At 39.4% G+C, this 25,822-nt stretch overlaps 1 protein-coding gene across 1 annotated transcript; it reads left to right on the forward strand.

The window, feature by feature from the left end:
- Positions 1-738: 738 nt before the first annotated feature.
- rxrgb (retinoid X receptor, gamma b) lies at positions 739-25,436 on the forward strand. The gene is made up of 11 exons (XM_077606803.1): positions 739-1,100; positions 7,607-7,781; positions 17,089-17,327; positions 21,582-21,726; positions 21,801-21,980; positions 22,358-22,518; positions 22,735-22,864; positions 23,526-23,658; positions 23,767-23,858; positions 24,731-24,836; positions 24,930-25,436. The coding sequence occupies exons 2-11, from the start codon at positions 7,715-7,717 to the stop codon at positions 25,075-25,077; spliced, it is 1,401 nt and encodes a 466-aa protein (XP_077462929.1). The 5' UTR covers positions 739-1,100; positions 7,607-7,714; the 3' UTR covers positions 25,078-25,436.
- The last annotated feature ends 386 nt before the right edge of the window (positions 25,437-25,822 follow it).

A 25,822-nucleotide genomic window follows, 5' to 3' on the forward strand; every position in this document is an offset into this window, starting at 1 on the left:
TTGTGTTTACATATGTCAAGATAATTACAAAATGACAGGTAATTCATAAACCTGATGAAGATTGTATTCACTTTGTTACATAGCTGGTTGAATACCTTGGACACACTTTTATGTTCTTCTACTGAATGATACTTTTGAATAATCAGATCCCAGATGGAATATGTTTGGTAGACCTGAAATGCTTTAGTTCTTTGCTATGTATCAAGAGAAAATCAAAAAGTATGAGCCAAATATCAGAGCTGGACACATTTGTTTCCATTTCATTGTGCATTCTTTGTCCGAAAAATACGCAAAGCGCACCCGACTATAAGCTGCACCCACCAAATTTGATCAGATAACTGTATTTGTTCATCTTTAAATAAGTGGTATCATTGTATCATGGAATATTTAAATGGAATAGACATGCAGTCCATTAGTCTGTAAAAATCCATGAATTAGCTGAAGTGTACTATAAACTGCAGGAATAGGAAATGTAGCACCCTATAGTCTGAAAATTACAGTTTATGTATGTCATATATATATATATATATATATATATATATATATATATATATATATATATATATATATATATATATATATATATATATATATATATATATATATATATATATACACACACGTATATAGCTCAAACATGTTTTTCCTCAAATGCTTTTCTTGTTTAATAAATAAATAAATCATGTGCTGTTCGTGTGAAGACCTCTCGCAAACATTTCCTTCCTCCTTCCCGGTTTCTCATCTGACAGCCTTGGTATCTTACTCGGCAATTTTCCCCGTTCTTTATTCAAGCGGAAAATGTTACGTGATTTAAAAAAAGAAAAAAAGGAAAGGAAAACACACTCCGATCCACCACAACAACAGCATAGGCGCTCGTGTTGGAGCTTGATTGCCCCGGATCACTGTTGTCATTGGGAGAAGTGCTGTTTTTGAACGGCCCCTCCTCCTCCTCCCTTGTCGGGCCCCCCGGGCTCTCGAGCCGCCTCACACTTCACTTCGGCCCGGGAGAGGAATGCGCTGGGATGCCGATCACCGCCGACTCTAGGACAGCCACAAAACCACCACCGTAATGGACAGCCATAACCCATATGTGCATTTAAGTAAGTACACGTCGCCGATTTCGTTTTTGAGAGAGTGGCAAATCCAGATAGGAAGGGAGTGGGGGGGGCGCATTGCTGGAGGAGTGTTCCCCGGCCATGGCGTCCTCTTTCCGGGCTCTCACCGCACGCATTCCCGCTCCTAGTGCTGCGGTTCTCACGTGTCGCGCGGCGATTATTTTACCCTGTAAATAAAGTCAGGTGGTCGCAGCGGTCAGGCAAGGTCAAAGGTTGGCATTTTAATTGCGCTGATCTAATTTATGACCTCTTCTAAACAGTTTGAGACTTAAAGTTAATTTAGTGCGCGCAACGTCGAGAGAAGTTCCGTGAAAACAGGCAGCAAAAACGTCCAGCAACAAAACTTGTGGCAGGCCCCCCTTGCAGCTCCCCTCTGCACAAGGCAGGTCAGTTTGGAGGGCATCCATCCCCCGGACAGCGTGATGTCATTTTGCTAAGTAAAGCTTCACTCCTTGTGTGACTCGACGACTTTGTCCTTGAACCAGCTGATGGCTCTTTTTCCCCCCCTTTGCCCTTCTATTAGCAGAATTGTTTATGTGACAGCTTTACAGCCCGTGGAGTTAGCCAACACGTGGATGGATCGCTGTGAGCCAAAGGAGATGATGTTTGTGCGCTCACTAAACTATATTATTGCCTTGACTTAGACAAAAGTAGGTTTATGCGGTCATCATGTGATGCAGAACTAGAACATTTGATGAAGGAGCGATTTTTAAAGTCTTGCATGTGCTCTTTTTTTTTGCACACATTGTCTCGGGAAAAGGGCAGCCCGGTGTACTAGTGGTTAGTGCGTCGGCTTTGCAGTTGTGGGGTTGAGGGTTCGATCACAGATCCTCACTGTATGGAGTTTGTATGTTCTCCCAAGGCTTGCATGGGTTTTCTACGGGTACTCTGGTTTCCTACCACATGCAATAAACATGCATGTAGGCTGGGTGAAAACTCTAAATTGCCTCTAGGCATAAGTGTGAGCATGAATGGCTATCCGCCTCCTTGTGCCCTGTGATTGGCTGGCCACCAATTCAGGGTGTCCCCTGCCTGGTGCCTGAAGTTAGCTGGGAATGGCTCCAGCACCCCCTGTGAGATTGGATGGTAAATAATATACTATATCTGTCTTGGGCTCAGGTTGGTCCACCTGTGTGGAGTTTGTATGTTCTCCCAAGGCTTGCGTGGGTTTTCTATGGGTACTCTGGTTTCCTCCCACATGTAATAAACATGCATGAAGGCTGGGTGAAAAGTCTACATTGCCCCTAGGTATGAGTGTGAGCGTGAATGGCTGTCCGTGGCTCCTTGTGCCCTGATTGGCTGCTCACTGATTCATGCCGTCCCCCGCATGGTGCCCGAAGTCAACTTAAAAGCTCCAAAAAATACTTTAACACATTCATTAATTCACTCGTTTTCCGTACCGCTTCTCACAAGGGTCGTGGGGGGTGCTGGAATCTATCCCAGCCAACTGTAGGTGCCAGGCGGGAGACACCCTGAATTTAGAGTGTTCAACCAGCCTAACATGCATGATTTTTAGGATGTGGGAGGAAACCAGAGTACCCCAAGAAAACCCACACAAGCTAGGGGAGAACATGCAAACTCCACACAGGAAATTCAGAACCCACCTTGGATTGAACCCTCAATCTCAGTGCAAGTAAAATTGAAGTGCTTAACTTAACTTCCAAAATGAAAACAACTAAATAAATGTCAAAAACACAATCTTTTCCCCCAGATCTTATCCTTAGAAAATTATTGGACCTGGCCCCATTTCCGATCAACTGATCGCCATGTTATTATCACCCAAAGTTTTATTTTTAGACCTTCTCCACCATCTTCGATCTACAATGAGTCTCTTCTCATTCAGTCTTTGTTTGTTTTTCTCCAATTAGGGAATTATCTTAAATTTGCCATTTATAATCACATTTTCTTATCCTTTGATTGAGATATTTCCTTTTTATTACATTAAGCACAGTGGTAAAATCAATAAAAGGCCTCAAAATAGGTTTCTTAAATCTTACATGATAAACAAATCATTTCATTCTGGGGTTATTAACAGGATTTATTTATTGAATAGATGATTGAATTGGAAATTGAAACCTAAACCTATCACAGTGAAATGAAACCGTCTTATGTTCTGATTTTTTTTGGAGCACCACTCGTCTTTTCCCTGACATGTGCTTAATGCAGGCGTTCCCTTTGCAATGCAGCAAAATCACAATTTCTTCTTTCTCAGCACTTTCACTTTTTTCTTCAGAATTTCCCATCCACTGAAGTGATCGTGAATTAACTCCCCCCACCCCCCAACTCTCTTTGATGCTGAGAACTTCTTTTAAAAAGTCATGACAAGGACGCCGAGTGAAAGAACTAGAAAAGAGGAAGAACCCGGAATATAATTGGCCTTTTAGATGTGAACACCCATGAGGGTTCAAGCTCAGACTTAATACTTGCTTGCTGCCACACGTTAATATACTGTACAACTTTCTGTCAGCTCACATTCCCAACATATAGCTCATTGTCTGGGGCCCGACCTCGACCACACCGTCATATGACTGAAAGAATGTGGTCTTGAGGTTGAGAAGCCGTGGCGGCTTTAAAAAAAAAACCTGCTCGCTGACTGCCGAGCCCTGCACACAAGTTCGCCAATCCCCACCCATTCCCACAGAGATAAACAAACCACACAGGTAAAGGGTGTGGCCCCTTGCAGGTTTACTTAAGGATTCTTTCTACTTGAGCCTTCACGGATTAGCACACAATATATGTAGTAGTAGTAGTGAGTGTGTGCATTTTTGACTCAGTGGCTGTTTGACGGAATTGTGTGTGTGTGTGTGTGTGTGTGTGTGGGCGCATGTGCTTATTGTGAGAACAGAGTTGAGGGAGAAGAAGGGGGTGCACGGAGGCCATTCTCAGGGCTAATTGGCGGTAATTAGTCATTAGTGAAGAAGGTCAAACCCTTGATTTAATTCCAAATTTAATCAAGCGGAGGACCTTGGAAAGGCTGCAGTGGTGTTTGCTTGTGAGGTGTATTTTGAAATAATAATGCAATAACTGCAATCAATCCATGCAAACTTACACTAGTACCATACTCTGTGGTTGCTTGATGTTGCCTCATATTTTTTTGGTGCATTTTCAAACTATTGTTTTTATTCTGGAAGTAGAAATATGGATTTCAGGGTCTAACTGATACACATATATACAGACAATAAAGATGAATTTGAAAATTTGGCAATTTTATTTTGTAGGAGTGAAATTAAAAGGTGTAAATAGAAAGAGGAAATGCATCACTAAAGATAGCCACAGGGAATTTACCCTAATCCAATGATGACATGAAGCACATTAGAACAATTATAAACAAAAAAATGTACACTATATAAAAGATGTAGAAAACACAGAATTTAGTTGACACGACCGTACCGTCATAAATGAAATATCAAACAAACAAATAAAAAGAGTGAACTAGATTTTGGCATTCCCATGGCCTGTAGCGGATGTGACTGATGCAACTTCCTGTGAACCACGCGACTTGGGAATATTCAAAAATGTTCTGAGAGGTAATTGTGTTAGGAAATGCTGAGTGAAAATGCAGAGACACAGCTCAAATGTTACGGTTTAAGCAAATGATTTGATATATAATATATAAAATATATAAATACAGTTGGAATAAATACTAGTAATACAGTTATGTATCCAATATAATGTTTCGAAAGGAATGAACTATTATATTACAATACTAATTTTAGGTATGGGTGACTTAAAGCTTTTGTTGAAGGTGTTAAGTGTGCACTAAATTTAGCTCTTAGGGTTAATTCACTGGGTTTTATGTAGGCCATGACATTCTATTGTAACACAGAAAGCATTTAAGGAGTATTTCGGATTCTCCCGCTGGGATTTGTTAAGTCTTGGAATGGTAGCTTGTGCGTCTCCTCCTCTTGTCTTGCGTTGGGTTTGTTGAGTCTCTCTTGCATGGCTGTCATCCTCCAGAGGATCTGATTACTGCTGGTGGCCCTCATCCAAGCGCTGTATGGACATTTGATGCAGCCTCACACAGGTGCACAGCACATAAGACAGTCTGTTGAGTTATGTCTGCTTCAAGGAGTGCACATACTGGCTTTTGCTGCTCACTCCCATCCGATTGTAATGTTTATTTATAAGGCTAGTGAATTTTTTGATATGGTGGCAAAGGGCATTAAAGAAGCAGCTGTACACTTCAGTTGGGGTCAGTTTGTGTTTTCTTGACATTGGACTTTCCAAGTATCCTGCATATTTACAAACTACATTTTGCATCCAAAATCATTCTTAGTCAATTCTCAATTAGACATGAGCTGTTGGTAAGGTTCTTTTTTTTTTGGCATCGACCGACCTGCATGGTGTCCTGAACCCAACTCAGATAGTTAAATAGCGAAATGCTCCGAGTTATTTATATTGGCACTCCAAGTTGAGTTTTTGCTAGTAATCAACAAATATGGATTTGGAAAATGATCTATTCTACCCCTATATTAAGAAATATATTGAGGATTCTTAGAACTCTTGTTGATGTATGTAATTGTTCAACTTTATTTGCATAGTGGCAAGTGCAGCGAATGTAAGTATAGCAGTCGCATCAACATCAAGGCTCTCGACTTAACAAGCAGCTAGTCGTTTATGAGCAGGCACAAGAGAGGAAAAGCGAGGCTGCATCTGAGCCGAAATAACCCAGTTTTATATTGATTTCTTCGTATCGGCCGATACCGATATACGTTAATGTCAAAATATCAGGTTGATCAGTTTTTACAGTCAAGAAACTTAATTACACGCTTGACTTAATAATAGCATGAAGGTCGCTTGCTTAAGTGTAACAGTTACTGGGAAACAATTTAGAATCCAAAGAGGTGTCCAAAGTTTTCCAGAAAGGGCCACAGTGGGATCAGGTTTTTGTTCCCAATGATCCAGCACGGTTCAACCAATGAGGTTTCTTCCAAAATCAGCAGCATCTAACGGCAATCAATTGATTCCACTATTAAGAAACCATATTGTGTGAAAATGTATCCCCTTCATTGATTGGAATGAAATCCTGCACCCGCTGCGGCCCTTGAGGACTGGTTTGGACACCCAAACTGTAATCTTTTTTATAGTCCTGTTTTTTATTCTTGGCTTCTCAACCCAAGCCTCAGTCAGGTTAAGCTTGCATTCTTTGCTTTAGCGGTTTATTTAAGTTCCCTGAGGCTCTGCCGTGCATTGTTTGCCATCGCCTTTAAGGTATATTTTGGGCCCGTATGCATCTGGCTTTTCACTTTGCTGTCTGTTTACTTGACCACCGTCCAGTATTCTAACAAGACAATTCCTGACTTCCTGGAATGTTATACATGAGAAATACTTGTGCTACAGTTAAGGACATGTGCATATTAATAACCACGAGCACATGGGCAGTCGACCATGTCACAACTGGCCCATTTTTCTTCATGACATCAAAGAGAATTACAGATGTTTTGAGGGAAGCAGAATGCTGAAGTGAAAATTCTTCAGCCTAGGGCCTCTTCTTGTCACTTTCTTTTTCAACATTCACAGCACATTCTCATTTCATGCATTTGAGGAAGCCATTGGCCAGTGGTTTCGACCTTGTTACATTAAGTAGCACATAATGGTTTCTGTATATACTTAGTTTTTATTTTCGCTTCTTTGAAGCTGACAAAATCATCTTACAAATTGATGAAAAAATGTCCTCGACTACACAACCACTGAAGATTTCCATCACGGTGAACTTTACTTCTCTCTAGCCGATCAACTTCATTAACAAACGTAGCGTAATTTTCATACCATAAGCATTTTACTTTGAGCCTCATCAGTTTATAGTGCAATATATTGAATATTGAATTAAATACATGCGTCCATAGCAAAAAGAACTGACTGCTTATAATTTATAATGTCATTTTTTTTGTTCAAAAAATTCTCATTTATAATGTCAAAAAGGTGAGAGAGATTCTCTCAACCAAAAAAAATAGGTTTTGTGCACAAAAGATATTTGAGATCATAATGAAGAGGAAGACAAGATGATTTTTATTTCTAGAACTAACTCTGCTAGTTGAAAACCAAGCATAGGAATCAGATTTTTTGGGGGGACACCTTAACAGCCTTTGGCTACAGAAACTAACTCAATGTACTAATGTCTGATCCCTTTTAAGAAGCTGTAATTGGAAGCTACCGGTTATACTGTAAGTGTGATCCCTTCCATCCCCACTCCTGACAGATTTAATGCCCTGCCCCCCTTTACCCCATCATCCCTATTTAATGCTACGCCAGACACCCTGCACTATAACAGGTGTCCCTGCACAGTTTTAGGCACAGCCTGAGGTATGGAAAGACACAAATTGAGTAGGCGGCTCAAGAGCTGATTTGTGTCATCAGTCGGACAGCAAACAGTTCCGAAGGGATTGATCTCTCAGGAAGGATAATCTGGCTAATCTTATAACTGGCCTTGATGTACTCCGCCTCTTTTTGCTCTCCGCCGATACCCCTTTTCTCCTCCCATTCCTAAAAAGTCCACGGATCCGGAGTTTCCGCCTCAGTTTGACGACGCAGTGTCGCTCGAGTCCGACGTCGCGGAAGGCGACTGGCGTCCTGCCAGTGCCACGCTCGCACTCGAAGCCATGTGGCAACCTGCGGCATCACCTGCAGCTGGAGTTGGCGCCGGGAGGGAGCTGGGTTATTGCCACTGTGAGTATTCTTCTCCTGGTTCCTTATGGGGAATATTGGGACGTAGATAGGGGAGACTTGTGTGTTTTATTTATTCTTTTGCTTTGCGGGCTTCCCACGCAATGTTAGATGAGCTAACGGATGCATTATGTATGGTAATACCTCTAATCCCTGGGTATTCTTTATAAAACTGATCTTCCCAGGGTAGAAATTCCCTGCGCTAATATTAATATCACTTATTTGCATTTGGTTTTCCATTGTGGATCAAAATGATACCCAGAGGATGTTTGCTTTTTATTGAGGGAGAACCATATTTGGTAATTTGCGGATGATGATACGCAGTTGGATTTGGGGATTTTCCCCCCCCTGGATAATTAGTGGGCAATATGAAAATGTGATTTAAATAAAAATCATCATAATGATTGTATTGAATTAAAATTGAACAATCGTAGTCACAATTGGAAAACATTAAATTATGTACAGTAAGTGTACAATATCCAATAGCCAAACATACTATACTGATACGTGATATTACAGTATGTCACAATTCCATTCAACTCGATATTACAATGTATACAGTAATTACAATACATACATATTTAACTTAACCAGTTCCATTTCACCTAAAGCAATTAAAAATAATAAAGCCATTTTAATGTTTTTGACAGTTTTGTTGCTGAAACATTTACGACTTGAATGAAAACCATGCTTTAAAATCTTATGTAAAATGTTTTTTCTGTTTTCATTAATTTCAATTCAACTGTGATTAACAATTTATTATATCGATGTAAATTGATTAATTGTTTTCAGACCAATTCATAATGCATGAAAACAGTATAATTTTTAATTTTTCAATATTTTTAATTTTAATAATTTAAAAATCATAATATGGGGCATCCACCAAATATGCCATTTTTTGTTTATTCAAATACATTCAATTTGTAATAAGTTTTACCAACATTTCATTTTTTTCATTGCTTGCTCCCAAAATTAAAAACTTCTAATCTTCCTGCAATTTAGGGGATATTTACTTGGATTTGTGGTTCTTTTTGACATGCATTCCTAAATTGTCTTTGCACTTCAACTTAATTTTCATACTTCCGCTTGCATTCATATTTTTAACAATTGATTTATTAGCTGCTAAAGTCCATCTCTATATTTTGTGGGACATGAATGCTTCTTTGTCTCTATGTTACATGCAATTTTCAGGCAACAATTTCAGGGATTTTCCCATCTGTAATGGAAAAAAAAATGTAATTCTGAGTCAAACGCTTGCTTGTGTTCTCCATTATGGCGAAGCCTCCTTTTAAAAGGGAACCCCCGTTCAGCCAACACGTGTTGCCTCGTCCTTCACTATCTGATTGCCTCTCAACACTCTTCCCTTCCTATTGGCCCTCCCCATCCTGCTTTCCCTGGCCATTCGCATCTGCTGTCTGTCACCTAGCATCCTTCCATCAGCGCTTGCTCTGGTTTTCTGCTTTCTTCCTTCCTGTCTTTTAAGTGATGTGTTGATGTGAGCTCGCTTGAACACATACTGTATTCCACCAACACTCAGACATCTGTGAATTTTGTCCTTGAAAAAAGCTATTGTGTTGCTCTTTTCCACTGTGGAACGTTTTACAACTTTATGTGATTTAAAACAAAATAGCCTTGGAGGTTGTACGTTAGTCTCAACAATATTGATGGACAACTTCAGCACGACTGCTCTCTTTGTTACCTCCCCCACGTAACTGGAAAATGTTACTGTTAATTTGTTACTAGCTCTTACATGGATTTTGGTGTCTCGAGCTTCTTCCCATTTGTCGTAATCTGCTGCTAATGAGTTGTACAGCAAAGTAAATAACACTTGGTAATGGAACAGTTGAAAAATATTTTTCTGTTAGCTAAATATAGTCATAAAGCTGCATGATTTTACCTCAAGAAAGTTTGGAGGTTTTTTAGGCTATGAATATTGAGGAAAACGCAACATGAAATTTAAGATGGTCTGCTGCAAGGGCTCTATTCTTTTCTTCTTTTTTTTTTGCTATGGTCATTTTGATTTGTATTGTCCCATGTGTGGACCCTTTTTAGAATGTTCTCAGAATTGTAGCTGTAATATTTATTGTTATTTATCTATAATCTTATTATGACATTTGTGCTATATGCTGCCTCTTAAAAAAAAAAAAATATATATATATATATATATATATATATATATATATATATATATATATATATATATAAATAAATACATAACTAAATAAACAAATAAATATATATAGGTTTTAAGAGGCAGCATATAGCATAAATGTCATAATAAGATTATAGATAGATTAAAAAAAAACTGCTTTTGTGAAATTTTTAATATTCTATCCATAATCTGCTCAAGCATTTGAAAGACTCACATGCACATCATCTTTTAAAAAGCCGTGTCATTAGCTTGTTCTAACAAATGACAATTAGACTCATTTCCTGTCATGTACCACAATTTAAGGCCACAAATCCACAACATAGTTAGTCTGGTCCATGATTGAAGTTTATTTTTTAATTTTCAGCAGCTTTGAGTTCATTTGCAACTTTTTTTTTCGCTTTATATATGAAGAACAAATGCAAAAGCCGTTTCTAAGTGGGGGGTGTTTTGGTCACAAGGTCCAGAGGTCAGGTCACCAGGAGTGTGTTTGTTTGTGTTTCTATGTATCATATGCATTCTTTATTTGGATATCCAATATGAAAATCCTTATACATTACCAAAAAAATATCATGTTAAAATGGTTTGATTGTCAGATAGTAAACACTGTTACAGAACCGTAAAAATGGCAAAAATAGCCCCCCAAATCAAATTTCATAGCCTCAAAGACTGCTTCGGCATATCTGTTTATGTTTTTAACATTTTTCAACCTGAACTTCAGCCTCTACATCAATTGCCTCTGGGTAAAAAGTTTTGTTCTACCGTCTTTGTCATATCTAGAAAAGGAGCCTGTACATGCAACATTTTACTTTTTATATGAAGGTACTTTTTATATGAAGGCATCTGCTGATTTTGTTAAATATTGCACCAAAAAAGTTGGCTGTGGTAGAAAATGGAGCAGAGGTCGTTTCTCTTGTTTCAGAGAAAGTTTGTGTGTTCACTCGAAAGTTCACCATGGGGCAGAATTTGGGGGTTGAAGGAGTTCACTAATGCAGGTTATTTATATTATTACAGCCGTATGGTTGGAGGAGAAAGGCTTTTCTTATACGCAGTATTTCAGACTGTAACATATTCCTTCATTTTTAACAGAATTATTCTATTGAGGCTACTGAAAAATATATCTTTCACTGCAGGGAACTCAACCATAATAGTAAGGGTGTTTATTTATTTATTTACTCTGGATTTCATTTGCATTGCTGACATGGCAGGAAGCAACAGACAAAAAAAACCCTGAAAATAGTGAATGTTGTGTGTGTTTTTTAATCCAGTTGGAAAAAAGGTGGTCATTTCTGGTCAATTTAAATATTTCCGCCATTTCTGCTAGGTGTTGTCAATCTTTTTAACTAGTGCTGTCTTAATGTGTTTGAGCTTCAGATCTTAATTACGGCACTTTTTGCCTCTGCTTTGAAGAAAAACTAAGGAAGAAATTCTTATCTCATCTTCTGAACCGCTCTATCCTCATTAGGGTTGTGGGGGGGGGGTGCTGGAGCCAATCCCAGTTGTCTCCGGACCAGAGGCGGGGGACACACTGAATCGGTGGCCAGCCAATCGCAGGGCACAAGGAGACAAACAACCATTCACGCTCACACTCATACCATGTTTTTGAAATTTGGGAGGAAGCCGGAGTACCCGGGGGAAACCCACTCAGAAGAACATGGAAACTCCACACAGGTGGACTGACCTGGACTTGAACCAAAGACCCTAGAGGTGTGAGGCCAACGCGCTAACCACTCGCCCCACCTCACTCGAGGAGTGATTGCCGGTTCTTTTCCAGACTGACAGATTTAGATATGTGTGCTAGTAGGATCATGTTAGATTTTTGGAGGGAAAAAAAAATCTGAATCCGCACGGGACGTCTCCCCCGCCATCCATCAATCTGTCCATCCCTCTCTTGCTGTCTACCTCCCCCGCCTCCTCCCCGCTCCTCTTCGGCCTCCCACCTTCTTGACAGCTGGCCTGCTGAGCTGCACATACTTACCCGGGGATAAGAGGATTTAGTGACACAATTGATCAGGCATCAACCTCATTTAGCAAAGAAATGAATGTTTATCAGGGGCAGCGGTTGCGCGCCCGTGTCATCTGTGTATTTCTCTCTTTGATGTAGCGCAGGGCTCACAGTTAGGAGACTTGTTAATGACATGTACGCTCGCAGTAACGAGCTCTGCAGACTGTCCGCCTGATTGCTTTAGTCTTCGTTCTGCTCTCCGTCCTTTGGTCGATGACAGATATGCGCTCACGTGAGCGAGCACACCCAGACGAGTATAAAGGGACTCACGGAGTCACCCGGTATCGAACAGATGGAAGTTTAAGATCCGTCTCGGTAAGAGCTAATCGGGTATTTCTTAAAGCGCGGGTTGTTTTGGAGTCGTTCTGTTGTTATCATCCCCGTCGCTGAACCCACTCCCACACCGTTCTCTTGAGATGAGATATTATTAGTTAGTGGGCCGCGAGCTTATTGAATTACACCACGGTGGAGATCTCCATCCAGCTACCAGTGTAATTAACAGTAAGGGATTTAGTGGGGTTTTTGACCAGGAATGTTTTGTTAAACCTGTTGATCACCAAATCAGCGCAATACTTTTTCGCATATTCTTGCCAGCATTCAGTGCCCTCCTTACTATGGAATCCATACCAAACCCTGGATGTTGACTCGAGCTCTTTTCACACGGGCTTCAGAGCAAATTGACACATCAGAGACGTTAGTAGTCAACATGTGTCTGTGCTATGCAACTGAAGAAGTGCGTCCTTCACACAGATGTTTCTTGTCGTCTTGAAATAATTAGACAAGTGATGACATCAGAAGACGGCTACAATTACTTTTGAACAAAGGACCGCAGACGGCGAGTCCTTGGTGTTAAAGTTCACACTTGAGTGGCAATTTTACTCTATCCATTTCTGGGTGATTTAAGAATTAGGGGACTTTGTGGGTTTCCAATTCTTGAAAAATTAGCAAACTTACCCCTGTAATTAAAGAATATGAAAGAAAATATTCTGATTATATACATATTAGGCTTTCATGAGGCTAACATATTTTGTAAAACTATGGAAAATATAAGTAAGGACATACATTTGTATTTAGAAATCGGTCTGATGATGTCAAATCCAGCCATGTGATTCACTGTTTTTTTCTTCTTCCACCATGATAAAATGGTTATGGTAACGGTATTGTAATAATTAGTATTTGAAATAATGTGTTTATCTAAACCACATGTGTCAAAGTGGCGGCCTGGGGGCCAAATCTGGCCCGCCGCAACATTTTGTGTGGCCCGGGAAAGTAAATCATGAGTGCCGACTTTCTGTTTTAGGATCAAATTAAAACAAAGAGTATAGATGTATATTACATTTCCTGATTTTCCCCCTTTTAAATCAATAATTGTAATTTTTTAATCATTTTTTTCTGTGTTTTTAGTTCAAAAATCATTTTGTAAAATCTAAAAATATATTAAAAAAGCTCAAATAAATATTGTTTTAAATCTATAAAAAACTGAATATTCAGGGCTTTTAATCCAGTTCTTTTAATCCATTTATAAAAAAAATCTAAATATTATATCTAAAATGGTCCGGCCCACGTGAAACCGAGTTGACGTTAATGCAGCCCGCGAACCAACCCGAGTCTGAAACCCTTGATCTAAACAAAAGAGACAGCAGTGAAACAGACATTTACATTTCACTATGTTGCATTTACATGTTAATTGTAATCAAACTATTTATTTGATATTTCATTTGCCCATTGTGGGGCAGGACAAGAGAAAATGCCATTATATGGGCTAGTGCAGGCATCAGTAGTGATTACATTAGATTTGTGAAACGTCCTATTATAAGCATGTTTTTCCATTCATTCATCTCCCGTACCGCGCATCCTCGTAAGGGTTGCCATGGCCTATCCCCAGAGGCAGACTAAACCCTAGACTAGTCGCCACTCAGCCATAGGGCAAGTCAAGCGAGTGAACCACACCACCATCAGGCGGTGGGCACATGCTTTTTACCATAAACGAAATAGATTTTTGGGAAACTTCCTTCATGTTAATGTTCTTCTTGTTTAAGTGTAACTGTTATTCATTTGTGTGTCATTTACTTATTGGTACCATGATTCCAGGCATTTGGTAATTCTGGGAATGATCCATGCAAGTGAGGCCTGCAAATAGGACCTCTTTTTTGAACATGGGACAGAAGTTTGGCAACAGTTAACCTTTGGTTGGCGATCAATGGGTGTCCTTCACTCTTCTCGTCTGTTTACTCTCAAATAGATGCTTACGTGTGCACACGCCGTATTGGTTTGGACTCAGTCAATCAGACATCAGACAAGAGTCAATGGAACGGATCGTGAAACGATTATTTCATAAGATTTGCGCATGTCCTCAGTGTTTGATAATGATCTTTTGTTAACTGTGATGGATGATAACTGGAGAGACAGATGCTTCTTTGTATGGAAGGGAATTGCAATGGTTTCATTTAATGATATAACCGATTTATGCTATTTTCACTGAACTTGAACCTGGTTGAAGTGTACGTCAGATGAGCTCGTGGGAAAATGGTCTCAGATTTGTTCTTTAAGATGTCACTGTTGATCATTGACCTTAATTGTTTGACTCAGGTCTGACTTAGAAATGGCCCAATACATTCTCTAGATCAAAAAAGAAGAAAAAATGGGGATTTACAATCCATTGTATAATATTCGTAATCAGGATTTTAGGTGCCTCAGGCAAAATGAGCCAAAATGCCTACAATTTTTAAGTTTTTTTCGCTGCATATCTAATTACCTTCTTAACTACGACCAGATTTTTCGGACTATAAGTCACACCTGAGTATAAGTTGCTCTACCCTAACAATGCACAATGAAATAATAGAAAAAAAATGTTGCACTGGAATAAAAGTTACCCTTTTTGCAGTTTTTTAATTCCTCACGACGTCATTAATAATCAATATCACATGCACCTGGATTTGAGTTTATCCTTGTTCATGTGCGTGGGTATAAGCTGTGTATAAGTTGTGTTTAAACATTATTTTTCCCATAATCACAGGTTTTAAAAATCTATTTACATACATTAATACTTTGAGCACCCATTTTTATGTGAAGTCCCTTTTGGACTCTAAGCTTTCTAAATAACAAGAGAATAAGCTGCTGATGAAAGAATTACAGCAAAATTACAGTTCGGAAGCAGTAAGGAACAGCTAGTAGGTTTTAAATTCTTTCTTTCTCAAGTGACTTTTTGTATTTAATAAAAAATGGAAATTAAAGTTTCATGGCGGAAAATGAAACAAGGACAATTCAGTGCCCATTGCGCTTATCAAATTACATTTTGCCTTTGTATGAGCATTGGAGGGATTCTTTTGTGTCAGAGAAAAAAAACCGGGAAGTCCCAATACATATTTGCCTTGCGGGGATCACTTATGACATACTTGTAGAATGTGGGAGCTGGTCAGTGAGGGGGTGGAAACACTGGCTTCTGTCCTAAACAGGAAATTGCACAACATCTGTCCTTTTGCATACAGAAAGGCAGCCAATGGCCACTTGGATGAATTTGTGCTTGGCTCATTCACGTTTTGCCAATTGATTGCTGGTGGTGCATTGATTTCGTGCGATGACTTAAGTGGCCGTTTCACGGGGAGATTGAAATTGTGCAAGAGTACTTTGTTAAAGTTTCACGCAGATGTCAGCTGTCTTTTACGGAACTGCTATAAATCATAGTCATCTGGTGTGCATGTTCAGATTTACTGTTGCCAATGATGTGTTAGTTTAAAGTTGACTATAGAGAACTTCACTTTTTTCGACAAAAATAGTGGCATTAATGTTTTAGTTGCGTTAAAATGATAGACAGCTTTTATTTTTTTATTAATGTATTTATTTATTTACATGCTGTGGAGCCTGAGAAAATCTTGCACTTTTAGAATTTGATAACAAAAAGGTCTATTTAAGAAAAAAAAACTCTACTCTGTGTTGCAAACTTGAAAACAGATTGATAAACGTGTGCTTTAAGATATTTAAGCAAACAGCTTTTGTGTTATTCAAGTTTTCCATGTCAATATATGCAAAATATCATTTATCACCTAATCAAAATTTCACTAGCTCCAAAGATTAGTGAATGACTGTCATAAAGTGAATTTTTTATGCTTTTATTACTCACCAAAGCGCAGTATTAGTGATTGCTTCAAATCACCTGTCAGAATTCAATGACTGTACTGTCATTTGACCTTACTGCATACTGTCACACACTCATGACATTTGTGTCACATGCATTTCCATTGCAGACATTTCACCCCCTCCGTTCGATGATTTTATCTGTGCGTCCCACACGAAGCCCCTCATATGCGAGCGCTCACCATCTACGGCGGCACCCAATGAACACGCCCGTCTGCATTTGCCGCAATTCAGCTTGGCGACAAACGAATGGCCTCACAGCTATAGAACACGAACATGCATGACATTACAGACAGTGTAACCCGTTACTCAGTTGACGGACAGATTTTCTAAGTAGGTCATCTATGGAAATGCCAGCCCGTCAGTTCACATCAATAGATTCAAAGCAAGGTCAGCACTGTGGGACCAAAATCAGACCTAACTCTGTTTACTGTTGTTTAAAAATATTATTTAATGCTTTGATTTTTGGACAAAGGACAGGGAAAACATGCTCTTGGAATAATATAAGTGACCATTGAGCGAGGGAAATACAGAAGATGAAGATAAAGCAAGAACTGAGCTGACTCTGTGTGTGTGTGTATGTATATATATATATATATATATATATATATATATATATATATATATATATATATATATACATACATATATACATATATATATATATATACATATACATATATATACATATATACTTATATATATATGCACAGTTTTTAATGCAGTGGCGTCAAATGCATTAATTTCTATTAAATACTTTATTTTGCTTGCCCTGACAAAGGTTTAAAAAAATATTATTCTTACTTTTTCAAATATATGATAAAAATATCTACACTTATTTTTCTTATTGCTTAAACAACCAAATGCTACTCATTTTCTATTAGATAAGTTTTTTTCTGAATACCTCTTGACTGTCATGTAATCCATTCATATATTCACGCTCATTCATGTTTTTATTATTGCATTATCGCATTCGCCTTTGATAATATCATTCTCTAATGCAACGCCCCTTCTTTTCGCAGACTCTAGCGGGCTAATGAGCACGACCCATTCCCATCCACACGGCCCACCGATGGGCGGCATGGTGGGTCACCCGTCAGTCATCAGCAGCAGGCACTTGCCATCGCCCATGTCCACCATGGGTTCGCCCATGAATGGCCTGGCCTCTCCTTACTCCGTCATCACGTCGTCTCTGGGTTCGCCTGCTGTATCGCTGCCGTCCACGCCCAACTTGAACTTCGGACCGCTCGGAAGTCCGCAGGTGAGGGGAAAGCGCTTGCGATTAAATGCTCGTCTTATCTCAATATGCAGAATGAATGGACTTTCATGTCATTGTTGCAAAGGTTATGGCTCATTTCAGAATTGCAGGGCAATTCGCTTTAAAGAAATAAGCTTTCACTTATCTGCTTATCTACAATATCTTCATTAATAATAGATAGTAAACTGTTAAAGTTCAGCTAAGAAACCAATGGCAAAAATATATCACATGAATAATTTGAGATTTACAACATTTGGCATAATCACAAGAAGAGGGTTACAAATAATAGGATTGCAAATCCATTTAATGTTGGCTTTTTTTCTCAGGAGTAGAAGCTAACTCTTGAGCTATCTGTTACTCCGTCTCAAGAAGACAAACTTATTCATATAAACAATTAAAGAAAAAAATATTCTTATCATATGTTTCTTTGATAGGGTAAGTCATTCATTAAAGGCTCATTAGTTTATGAAAATATAAACAGAAGAAGCATGGATAAATATGCTTGGCCTATTCTTTTGGTAAACCGTCTAGTGATTGTTTGGGTAGGGTAAGAAAAAAAACATTTTAGGGGGTACTCCAGACTTAGTTGCTAATTTAAAAAAAGTATTATTTTATAATATATTTATGTATGTTCATGTATAAGTATATAAATAGTGCAATGGAATTTCATACGTGTATGCAGTGTATAAGCATCTCCAACATCTTTATAATGTTTCGATCTGCATTAAGCAGTATAACATAGTCTTTATACTTCTGGAATTTGGCTTTAAGGTCGAAGCTGTCTCCAATGTGTTGGACTTGCATACCTTGGTCTACCTCTAGCTCGTTCTCGCCGTTTTCTGACCTTTGGCACCCTGTGTCTGGTGTCATGTGAGCAGACTTATAGTGCAGTCCTACTATTAGCTCTTTAATAAAATACTAAATGAGAGAAGGGAGCGTGTGTGTGTGTGTGAGAGAGATGACTGCAAGAGAAAAATCAGCAGCCTTTATGTTGTGTTTTGTGTATTTTCTTATGTTCTTATTATATCTGTGGGTCCAGTCTGTATCTTGCTGGAGCTGTATTATTTATGGTCCTTTTCAATGAACGAAGCTCTTTTCAATTCATATAGTGTCCAGTTTGTATGAGTTGTCTCAGAAAAAATCCCGGACTTGTGCTATACAGTCGTGCCTTGAGATGCAAGTGATTTGAATATTTTTTCAGTCAAAATCAGCTGTTACATTAGAGGTTCTCTTCTGAAAATAGCTTACATTGAAAAAGTCAATTGCATTTCTATTCATTTGCATGGACAACTACAGTAGTGTGTAGTTTTAGCACTTGGGATTAATATCAAATGATTTGCAGTAGCTGGCCTTATACAGTAGAATGCTCTGGATCAGACTTTGTGTTCACGCTTATGAACACACACACCAAGTACAATATTGTTCCTAGTTTATTGTGGGGGTGTTCGGCTCCCAACGAGTCCAGGCCTTGTTATTACATGTTGGCCTAATAAACAAGAAATGCCAACTAATATACAGCAGATTCTCGGAATTGTAACACAATCCGTTCAGAGATGTTGTTGGACATTTCTATTTATTTGTGCCATAACAGTTTTGTATAGTTAGTGGTCATATGAGTGCAATAAGATCGGAAAAATGCCATTATCTAAAAGAAATTGCACGTAGAGCTTTTTTTGTGATGGCCGGTAAACTTGTAGTACAAGTCCATGCAAGTACACTTGCTTGTTTTTCAAGTACATGCAACGACAGATACTTGTTGTAGAAGTACATGCATGTACTTTAAGTTTCAAGTAATTTAGAGCTGTAATAGAATTTATTCACAGATATCCTTGGACTTTCTTTTTTTATGTACGGCTTGGATGTTCATGCTTTAAGTGTTTTGTATAGTTATCACATAAGTACACTAGAAAAGAACTAGAAAACTCAATTTCCACAGATATTGTGTGGGGAGCTTTGCTGTGGTGGTCGGTAAACTAACACACACAAATACACGTTCTTGTTGTGAAAGTACACACTTGTACACGTGCTTGTAGTAGAAATAATGCAAGTATATCCTAAGGGGTCATCATCCCAAAAGCATTGAATATGATAACAATAGTTTTTTTCATGAACAGTGTATTAAAACCTCATGATAGCATACGTGGGTAAGATCCTTGAGATCTCAGCGGAATGAATGTATTATAGTGTGTCTGGTTACCATAGTAACAGGATTCATGCAGGTGATTGGTTACCACAAAAACACTTATGCCTGTTATAAACAATGGCACTTTTTCATCATAGGCATGATATAAGATGCAAAGTAACATACATTTTTATTCCTTATTTTTGTAAAATTCTATTTCCCGGTTCCATGGCAACCAATAATGTCCAATCAGATGATCAGTCTATGACTTGAAGTGAGGTTTATATGTAAATTTTGGACTATAAGCCTCACTCACAGAAAATGGGCAAAAACCTTGCTTTATATACTACTGAATGAATCACTGAACTAGAACCCTGTTGATATAAAACTAATAACCCAAATCCCAGAAGCATCACAGTTACATCACATTTGCTTCCCCCCCCACACCTGCTGTTAAACTGCAGGTGTTCACATTGTATAGAACATTTTACACAAAAAGACATGCAGCTTTACATGTAAAAATTCATAAATATTCCTTAATGGCCTATAAACCGCAAGATTCATGGTTTATGGATTTTGACAGGTTAGTGAGGTCATAGGGAGAATTATTTTTTTACTTTGTAGGAGCTGTCTTAAAGATCACAATTGTACTCATTCATTCATGAATCTAAGCAACTTCAACAGTTGGAAAGCAAATATGTATTCAAGTTTTCGCTCATGTCGCTGTAGGTATAAAGAATGTATTCACCGCATCAATAATCCAATATGCCTTGCATGTCTCTGTTAGAAGCATGTTGTTATATGTCTGAGAGTTGAATGGATAACCGAGCAGTCGTTTGTCGTCGTATTGTGAACACACAAAATGAATTATGGAATGACGAGCTGCCTGAAAGGAGGGGCTGGTCGGATGCTCATTTAAGTACAAGTGCCTGCCTTCAGGGCACGTGCGGAAGGCCAGCATGCCCACGGAAGGCATCCCGGCCAGGCGTGTTCTTTGCCCGAAGGTCACCAGCGCGGAGGCCCGGGATGAGTTCACCATTAGGCGAGCGTCGGAGGAGGAGAGTGCTCATTGTAAATAAGTGATAGGAAAAGCCTGCGGTGACTGGGACCGTGGCCCTTTATGTCACACTGCATCAAATATATAAGACAGAAGGGCATTTGTAGGTCAGTGTTTCCAGCTGTGATGCAGATGTTTGAACAGAAACAGCAACAACATTGCTGGTTGACTCTTGTCAGCGAAAGGGGGGCCAGAGGAAGGGGATCATGATCATGAAAACAATGGAAATAAAAGGCATAGCACACATATCTTCGACCAGCCCTTCATGCTCGCATTCACACTCGCGAACAATTTACAGTCTTTGATTAATCTGACATGGATGTTTTTTTCTTCTTCATAATCCTATGCATTATTCTAAATCTCTTTATGAAACACCTGTTCGTCTTTGTGTTTTCTATTATTTTTATTTGTCTTTGCTGATTGGCTATAGAAAATCACATTCAGTAGTTGTACTTCCTTTTGGTATACCTCAATGTACAAGACAACTTATATCTAACTAAAGAGAGTTTAAAGGGACCTATAGCTTGCTTTTCACTTCACATGCATTAGATGTAGCGAAGGAACGAACTTTCTTTCGCCCCTCTGCAAGCCAAAATGAATTGGACGTCTCTCCGCCAATGACTTGAAAGCGTTAAAGTTAGCTAATGTGTGTGCAAAAATCAAAGCATGACACAATATGTAATTCTCACCAGATCCTCACAACGGGACATCAATTCACATTAGCACCCCTCTCGTTGTTTCTTGAGCACTACACACTCCGGCAACCACGTGACCACCCTCGTGCCTCTCCCAGACTTCTAAACATTTAGAAACCTGCACGACAAGCCACCGAGAGAAAAGTCTGCCCTCCCACCACGTGGGCAAGTGACACAGTTTCACAATCACACTGTGGGTGGACGGGTAAAATGACAATAGTGAGCAGAAGACAAAAAAAGCATAGGGGAAGAAAAACAGAAACATGTCACAGGACCACCTAACAGCATTCACTCTTACTTCCCCTACACTTCCTGTTCTTCGCTAGTTCACTTTAGTTGACTGGTCACCCCGACCTTGTTCCTTGTTCATTTGTGATCCGCAGATGAACTCTATGAACAATGTTAGCAGCACAGAAGACATCAAACCTCCGCCGGGCCTGCAGAACCTGGGGAGCATCAACTACCAGTGCCCCAGTCCGGGGGGGATGTCAAAGCACATCTGCGCCATATGCGGAGACCGCTCCTCAGGTAACACAGGGCAGATTCTCGACCCGATGATCCCTCAAGCTAAAGATGACATGTATCGTCTGACATGCGTGCAGGGAAACATTATGGCGTGTACAGCTGCGAGGGATGTAAAGGCTTTTTCAAAAGGACCGTGCGTAAAGATCTCACCTACACTTGTCGAGACAGCAAGGAATGCCTGATTGACAAGCGCCAGCGCAACCGCTGCCAGTACTGTCGCTACCAAAAGTGCCTGGCGATGGGCATGAAGAGAGAAGGTACTTTTAGTCAAGGCAACAAATTGAGATCTTTTCCAGAAGTAGAAGACATTTGGTCTTCAAATTTTTGGGAAAAAAAAGCTTTACGTATCTGATTTTCTGCTACAGGTTCATCAATAATAGATCATTAACTATCAAAGGCTTGATTAGCTTAATTTACAGTGCAATGGTAATATAATTTTTTCATTCATTCATTTTTTGGGGAGTTTACAATACTTGGCATAATCAAGGCAACAAGGATGCTGGTAGCAAACAATTCAACACAAGAAAATCAAGTTGTGTGGTATTATGCTTTAATTTTGTATATGTATTGGTTCCATTCATGAAGTGAAACTCTTACTATCTAAATTCATAAAAATTGTGCCTATTTGTCGCAGCGGTACAGGAAGAAAGGCAGCGTGGGAAAGAGCGCGGTGAGAACGAAGTGGAGTCCACCAGCAGTTTCAATGAGGAAATGCCCGTGGACAAGATCCTGGACGCCGAGCTGGCCGTAGAGCCCAAAACGGAGACGTACTCTGACGGCAGTCCTGGCAACTCGGTAAGGGTTTTGCAAAGGAATGACCACACTCTATTACTTTTTTATTACACGGCAATTTTGAAGGAATCATTACTTCACGGTGAAGCAAGACTTCTTGCGATATTCAATCCACTTGCCAAAAACTTGCATGTGGATGTTGTGCAAGTCACCCTGATATTAAAGGTTGCAGCTCAGATTATGTGTTGTCTGACTTTTGCTCCGGTATGCCCGTGGCAGACCAACGACCCCGTCACCAACATCTGCCAGGCGGCGGACAAACAGCTTTTCACTTTAGTGGAGTGGGCTAAGAGAATCCCGCACTTCTCGGAACTACCCCTTGATGACCAGGTCATCCTTTTACGAGCAGGTAATATATTTTTATTTTGTTATCTTTCCAGAGATTCAGAACCCCTGATTTATTGTGAATGGCACTGAAAATACACATAGTGTGTGAGCTGTCAGACTGCTCATGGTGCTTGTCATTTATCCTCAGGCAGGCAATCTATTTAGGTCTCTTACCATTCACTTGACATATTTACTATTTAGCTAAATGGAGCAGTAAAACCAAATATAACCCTGAAGTCTCTGCTGTGTGTTTGCAATTTAGTCACCACTGACCTCTGCTGGTGAAATTCAGGGCTCCTAACTAACTAAAAGTGTTGTTTAATAAATTAACTTGTGAGGATTAGCTGTTGAAAAAAAAGAGCAAATGAATAAATTGGCTGCCAAGATCCTCCCAGTGAAAAACGACTGGTTGTTTTTGGCCATCAATGGCACTAAAACATCATCATTCAAAAGTAGCCATCCAAGTTAGAATTATTTTGATGTCTACTGCTATCAAAAATACCTATAACAATTAAAAGGAAAGCTTCACATTTTTGCAGACTATATACATTTCCCCTAAATTAAAAAAAATACAATCCAACAAAAAATGTCATTCCCAAGACAACCCGTTTATTTATTTATTCAATTTTCTAGATTTTTTTTCCTAAGAATGACATCTGTTTTTTTGTTTTCTCCTCCTCCAGGCTGGAACGAGCTGCTCATCGCGTCTTTCTCTCACCGATCGGTGACGGTGAAAGACGGCATCCTGCTGGCCACGGGCCTACACGTCCACAGAAGCAGCGCCCACAGCGCCGGGGTGGGCTCCATCTTTGACAGGTCGAAAAGCGTAGAACGTTTGGAAAGAGCACATAATTCGACTGTGTTCTTTGCCTCGTATTGGTGCCATATGGTGTTGACAATGCAATGTATCTGATGTCCCTGCAGAGTTCTGACGGAGCTGGTGTCCAAAATGAAGGATATGCAGATGGATAAAACCGAGCTGGGCTGCTTGCGAGCTATCGTCCTTTTCAACCCAGGTCAGTGCTTCACGATGACCTTTCACCTCTGTTCTTCTCAGTACGGTAGAATGGATGGAGACACTCGATGTCCTAAGAAAAGTTATGTATTTTGTAATAAGGCAGCCCCTAAAATATTTGGCATTATTTTAAATACAAATATTTTAAATCCCACAAAACATATAAAATCAGCAAATAAAACCTTCCAATTAGTACTGTATTTTCTATATGAAAAAGTATTTTATTGTTAGAAACATTTATTTGTTAATTTATTATTAATTCATTTATTTTACATATCGCTTGCCTTCACAAGGTTCGCGGGGGAGCTGGAGCCTATCCCAGCCAACTATGGGTACCATTTTTTTTCTTTCCAATGTCATTTTAAAATGCAGATTAATTCTTTTATCTACCGGTAGAGGATGTCCCTAACTTTGAGTAAGACAGTGATGTGACCTGAGTGTGAGAGTGCATTTGTAAACCTCGTTGGTTGTCATTATGAGTGGGAGGGGCCATTTTATTCACCCCATCTTGGCAAAGTGGGCTTGACGGTTGCCGCTGTCAATGGTGCTGATGGAACAGCATTCACTGCCAGTCCAGAAATGAATTGTATGTCCATCATTGTCAATGGCATCCAATTACATTTATGTTATATTTAACTTTGACCTAAAATAAATGTGCACTTAACCACTTACAATAGACAACCTATTGAAATAAAAGGTGTATTGGACTCATCATTTAACAATGTTTTATTTCTTTTCCTATACTCACATTTAAGAGTATTATGGTAGTATAGAACTATAGTTCAATGTTGGTCATTCGAGTAGTACTCGGAAAGTTAAATATTTTCGGAGGTGGCAAATTTCAAACGACTACTTTGATGCGTTCCCACTCAGATGCAAAAGGATTGTCCAACCCGACGGAGGTAGAGGCACTGAGGGAAAAAGTGTACGCCTCACTAGAGTCCTACACCAAACACAAATACCCCGACCAGCCGGGCAGGTGTGCTTTCCACAATTCCACACTTTTGTAACTCGTCCCCCAGCAATGTATTTTTCTCCCGATTTGATTGGAATTCCTACCGTTCCCGCCCAGGTTCGCCAAGCTGCTGCTTCGTCTGCCCGCTCTGCGCTCCATCGGCCTCAAGTGCTTGGAACACCTTTTCTTCTTCAAGCTCATCGGAGACACGCCCATAGACACCTTCCTCATGGAAATGCTGGAGACGCCGCATCAGATCACATGACCCCTGTCAAACAGCCCCCTCTTGTAAATAGCCCTTGCCAGCGACGCGAAGATGGAAATTGTAAAGTTGAGTATTTTATAACAATTTATAAAAGAATACACACCACAACATTTAATGACATCCCAAACGCTATTTCAAGGCCGCGGGGAGGACTGAGTTCAAGCCTCATGTTCAAGAGTTTTTTTGTATATAGCTCGTTGCAGGCGTCCATTTTGAAAGTATTTTAGAAAGAATCAGATTTTATTCATAGAGCCATTGTATAAAAGTTTACGTAAAAAAACAAATAACAAAACCACAGCATTTCTTAAACACATTGGAGTATTCTTTTCACTGAATAAAGGTAAGAAATACGTGCAAAACTATTTGTCATTTTTTTGTAATTTTATTGATTTAAGTATTCATAATGGCTGCCATTGATGGCGATGAAGGACCAATCTACTTTGACTGGGAGGGCCCAAGACAAATTAATTTTTATGTCTATTGCCGTCAATGGCAATGAAGATGACCACTGTATTTCCAGTAAAAATTAATTTCATGTCTATTATTGCAGTTATTGTGTTTAATGAACTTCTGCTCTAACATCAGGCAGCCAATCAGTTAAGGGCTACAAGCAACAATGTCAGGAGTGGCCTGTTTTGTCCCTCCTGACGTGCCGTCAGGGAAGCAGCTGCAGTCAATCTGCTGATTGCTTCCTGGCTTTATTATTTAAGGAGCAATGTGTCACAGGACCATTGCCGGATCGCCC

The sequence above is a fragment of the Stigmatopora argus genome, chromosome 8, assembly GCF_051989625.1.
Source record: "Stigmatopora argus isolate UIUO_Sarg chromosome 8, RoL_Sarg_1.0, whole genome shotgun sequence".
Classification (NCBI taxonomy): domain Eukaryota; kingdom Metazoa; phylum Chordata; class Actinopteri; order Syngnathiformes; family Syngnathidae; genus Stigmatopora; species Stigmatopora argus.

Bases quoted from the DNA above. Each gene is read 5' to 3' on its own strand.
- rxrgb (XM_077606803.1), top strand. From the start codon at position 7,715: ATGTGGCAACCTGCGGCATCACCTGCAGCTGGAGTTGGCGCCGGGAGG. The intron at 23,859-24,730 runs GTCAGTGCTTCA...GTTCCCACTCAG, and splicing joins TATCGTCCTTTTCAACCCAG to ATGCAAAAGGATTGTCCAAC. The intron at 24,837-24,929 runs GTGTGCTTTCCA...GTTCCCGCCCAG, and splicing joins TACCCCGACCAGCCGGGCAG to GTTCGCCAAGCTGCTGCTTC.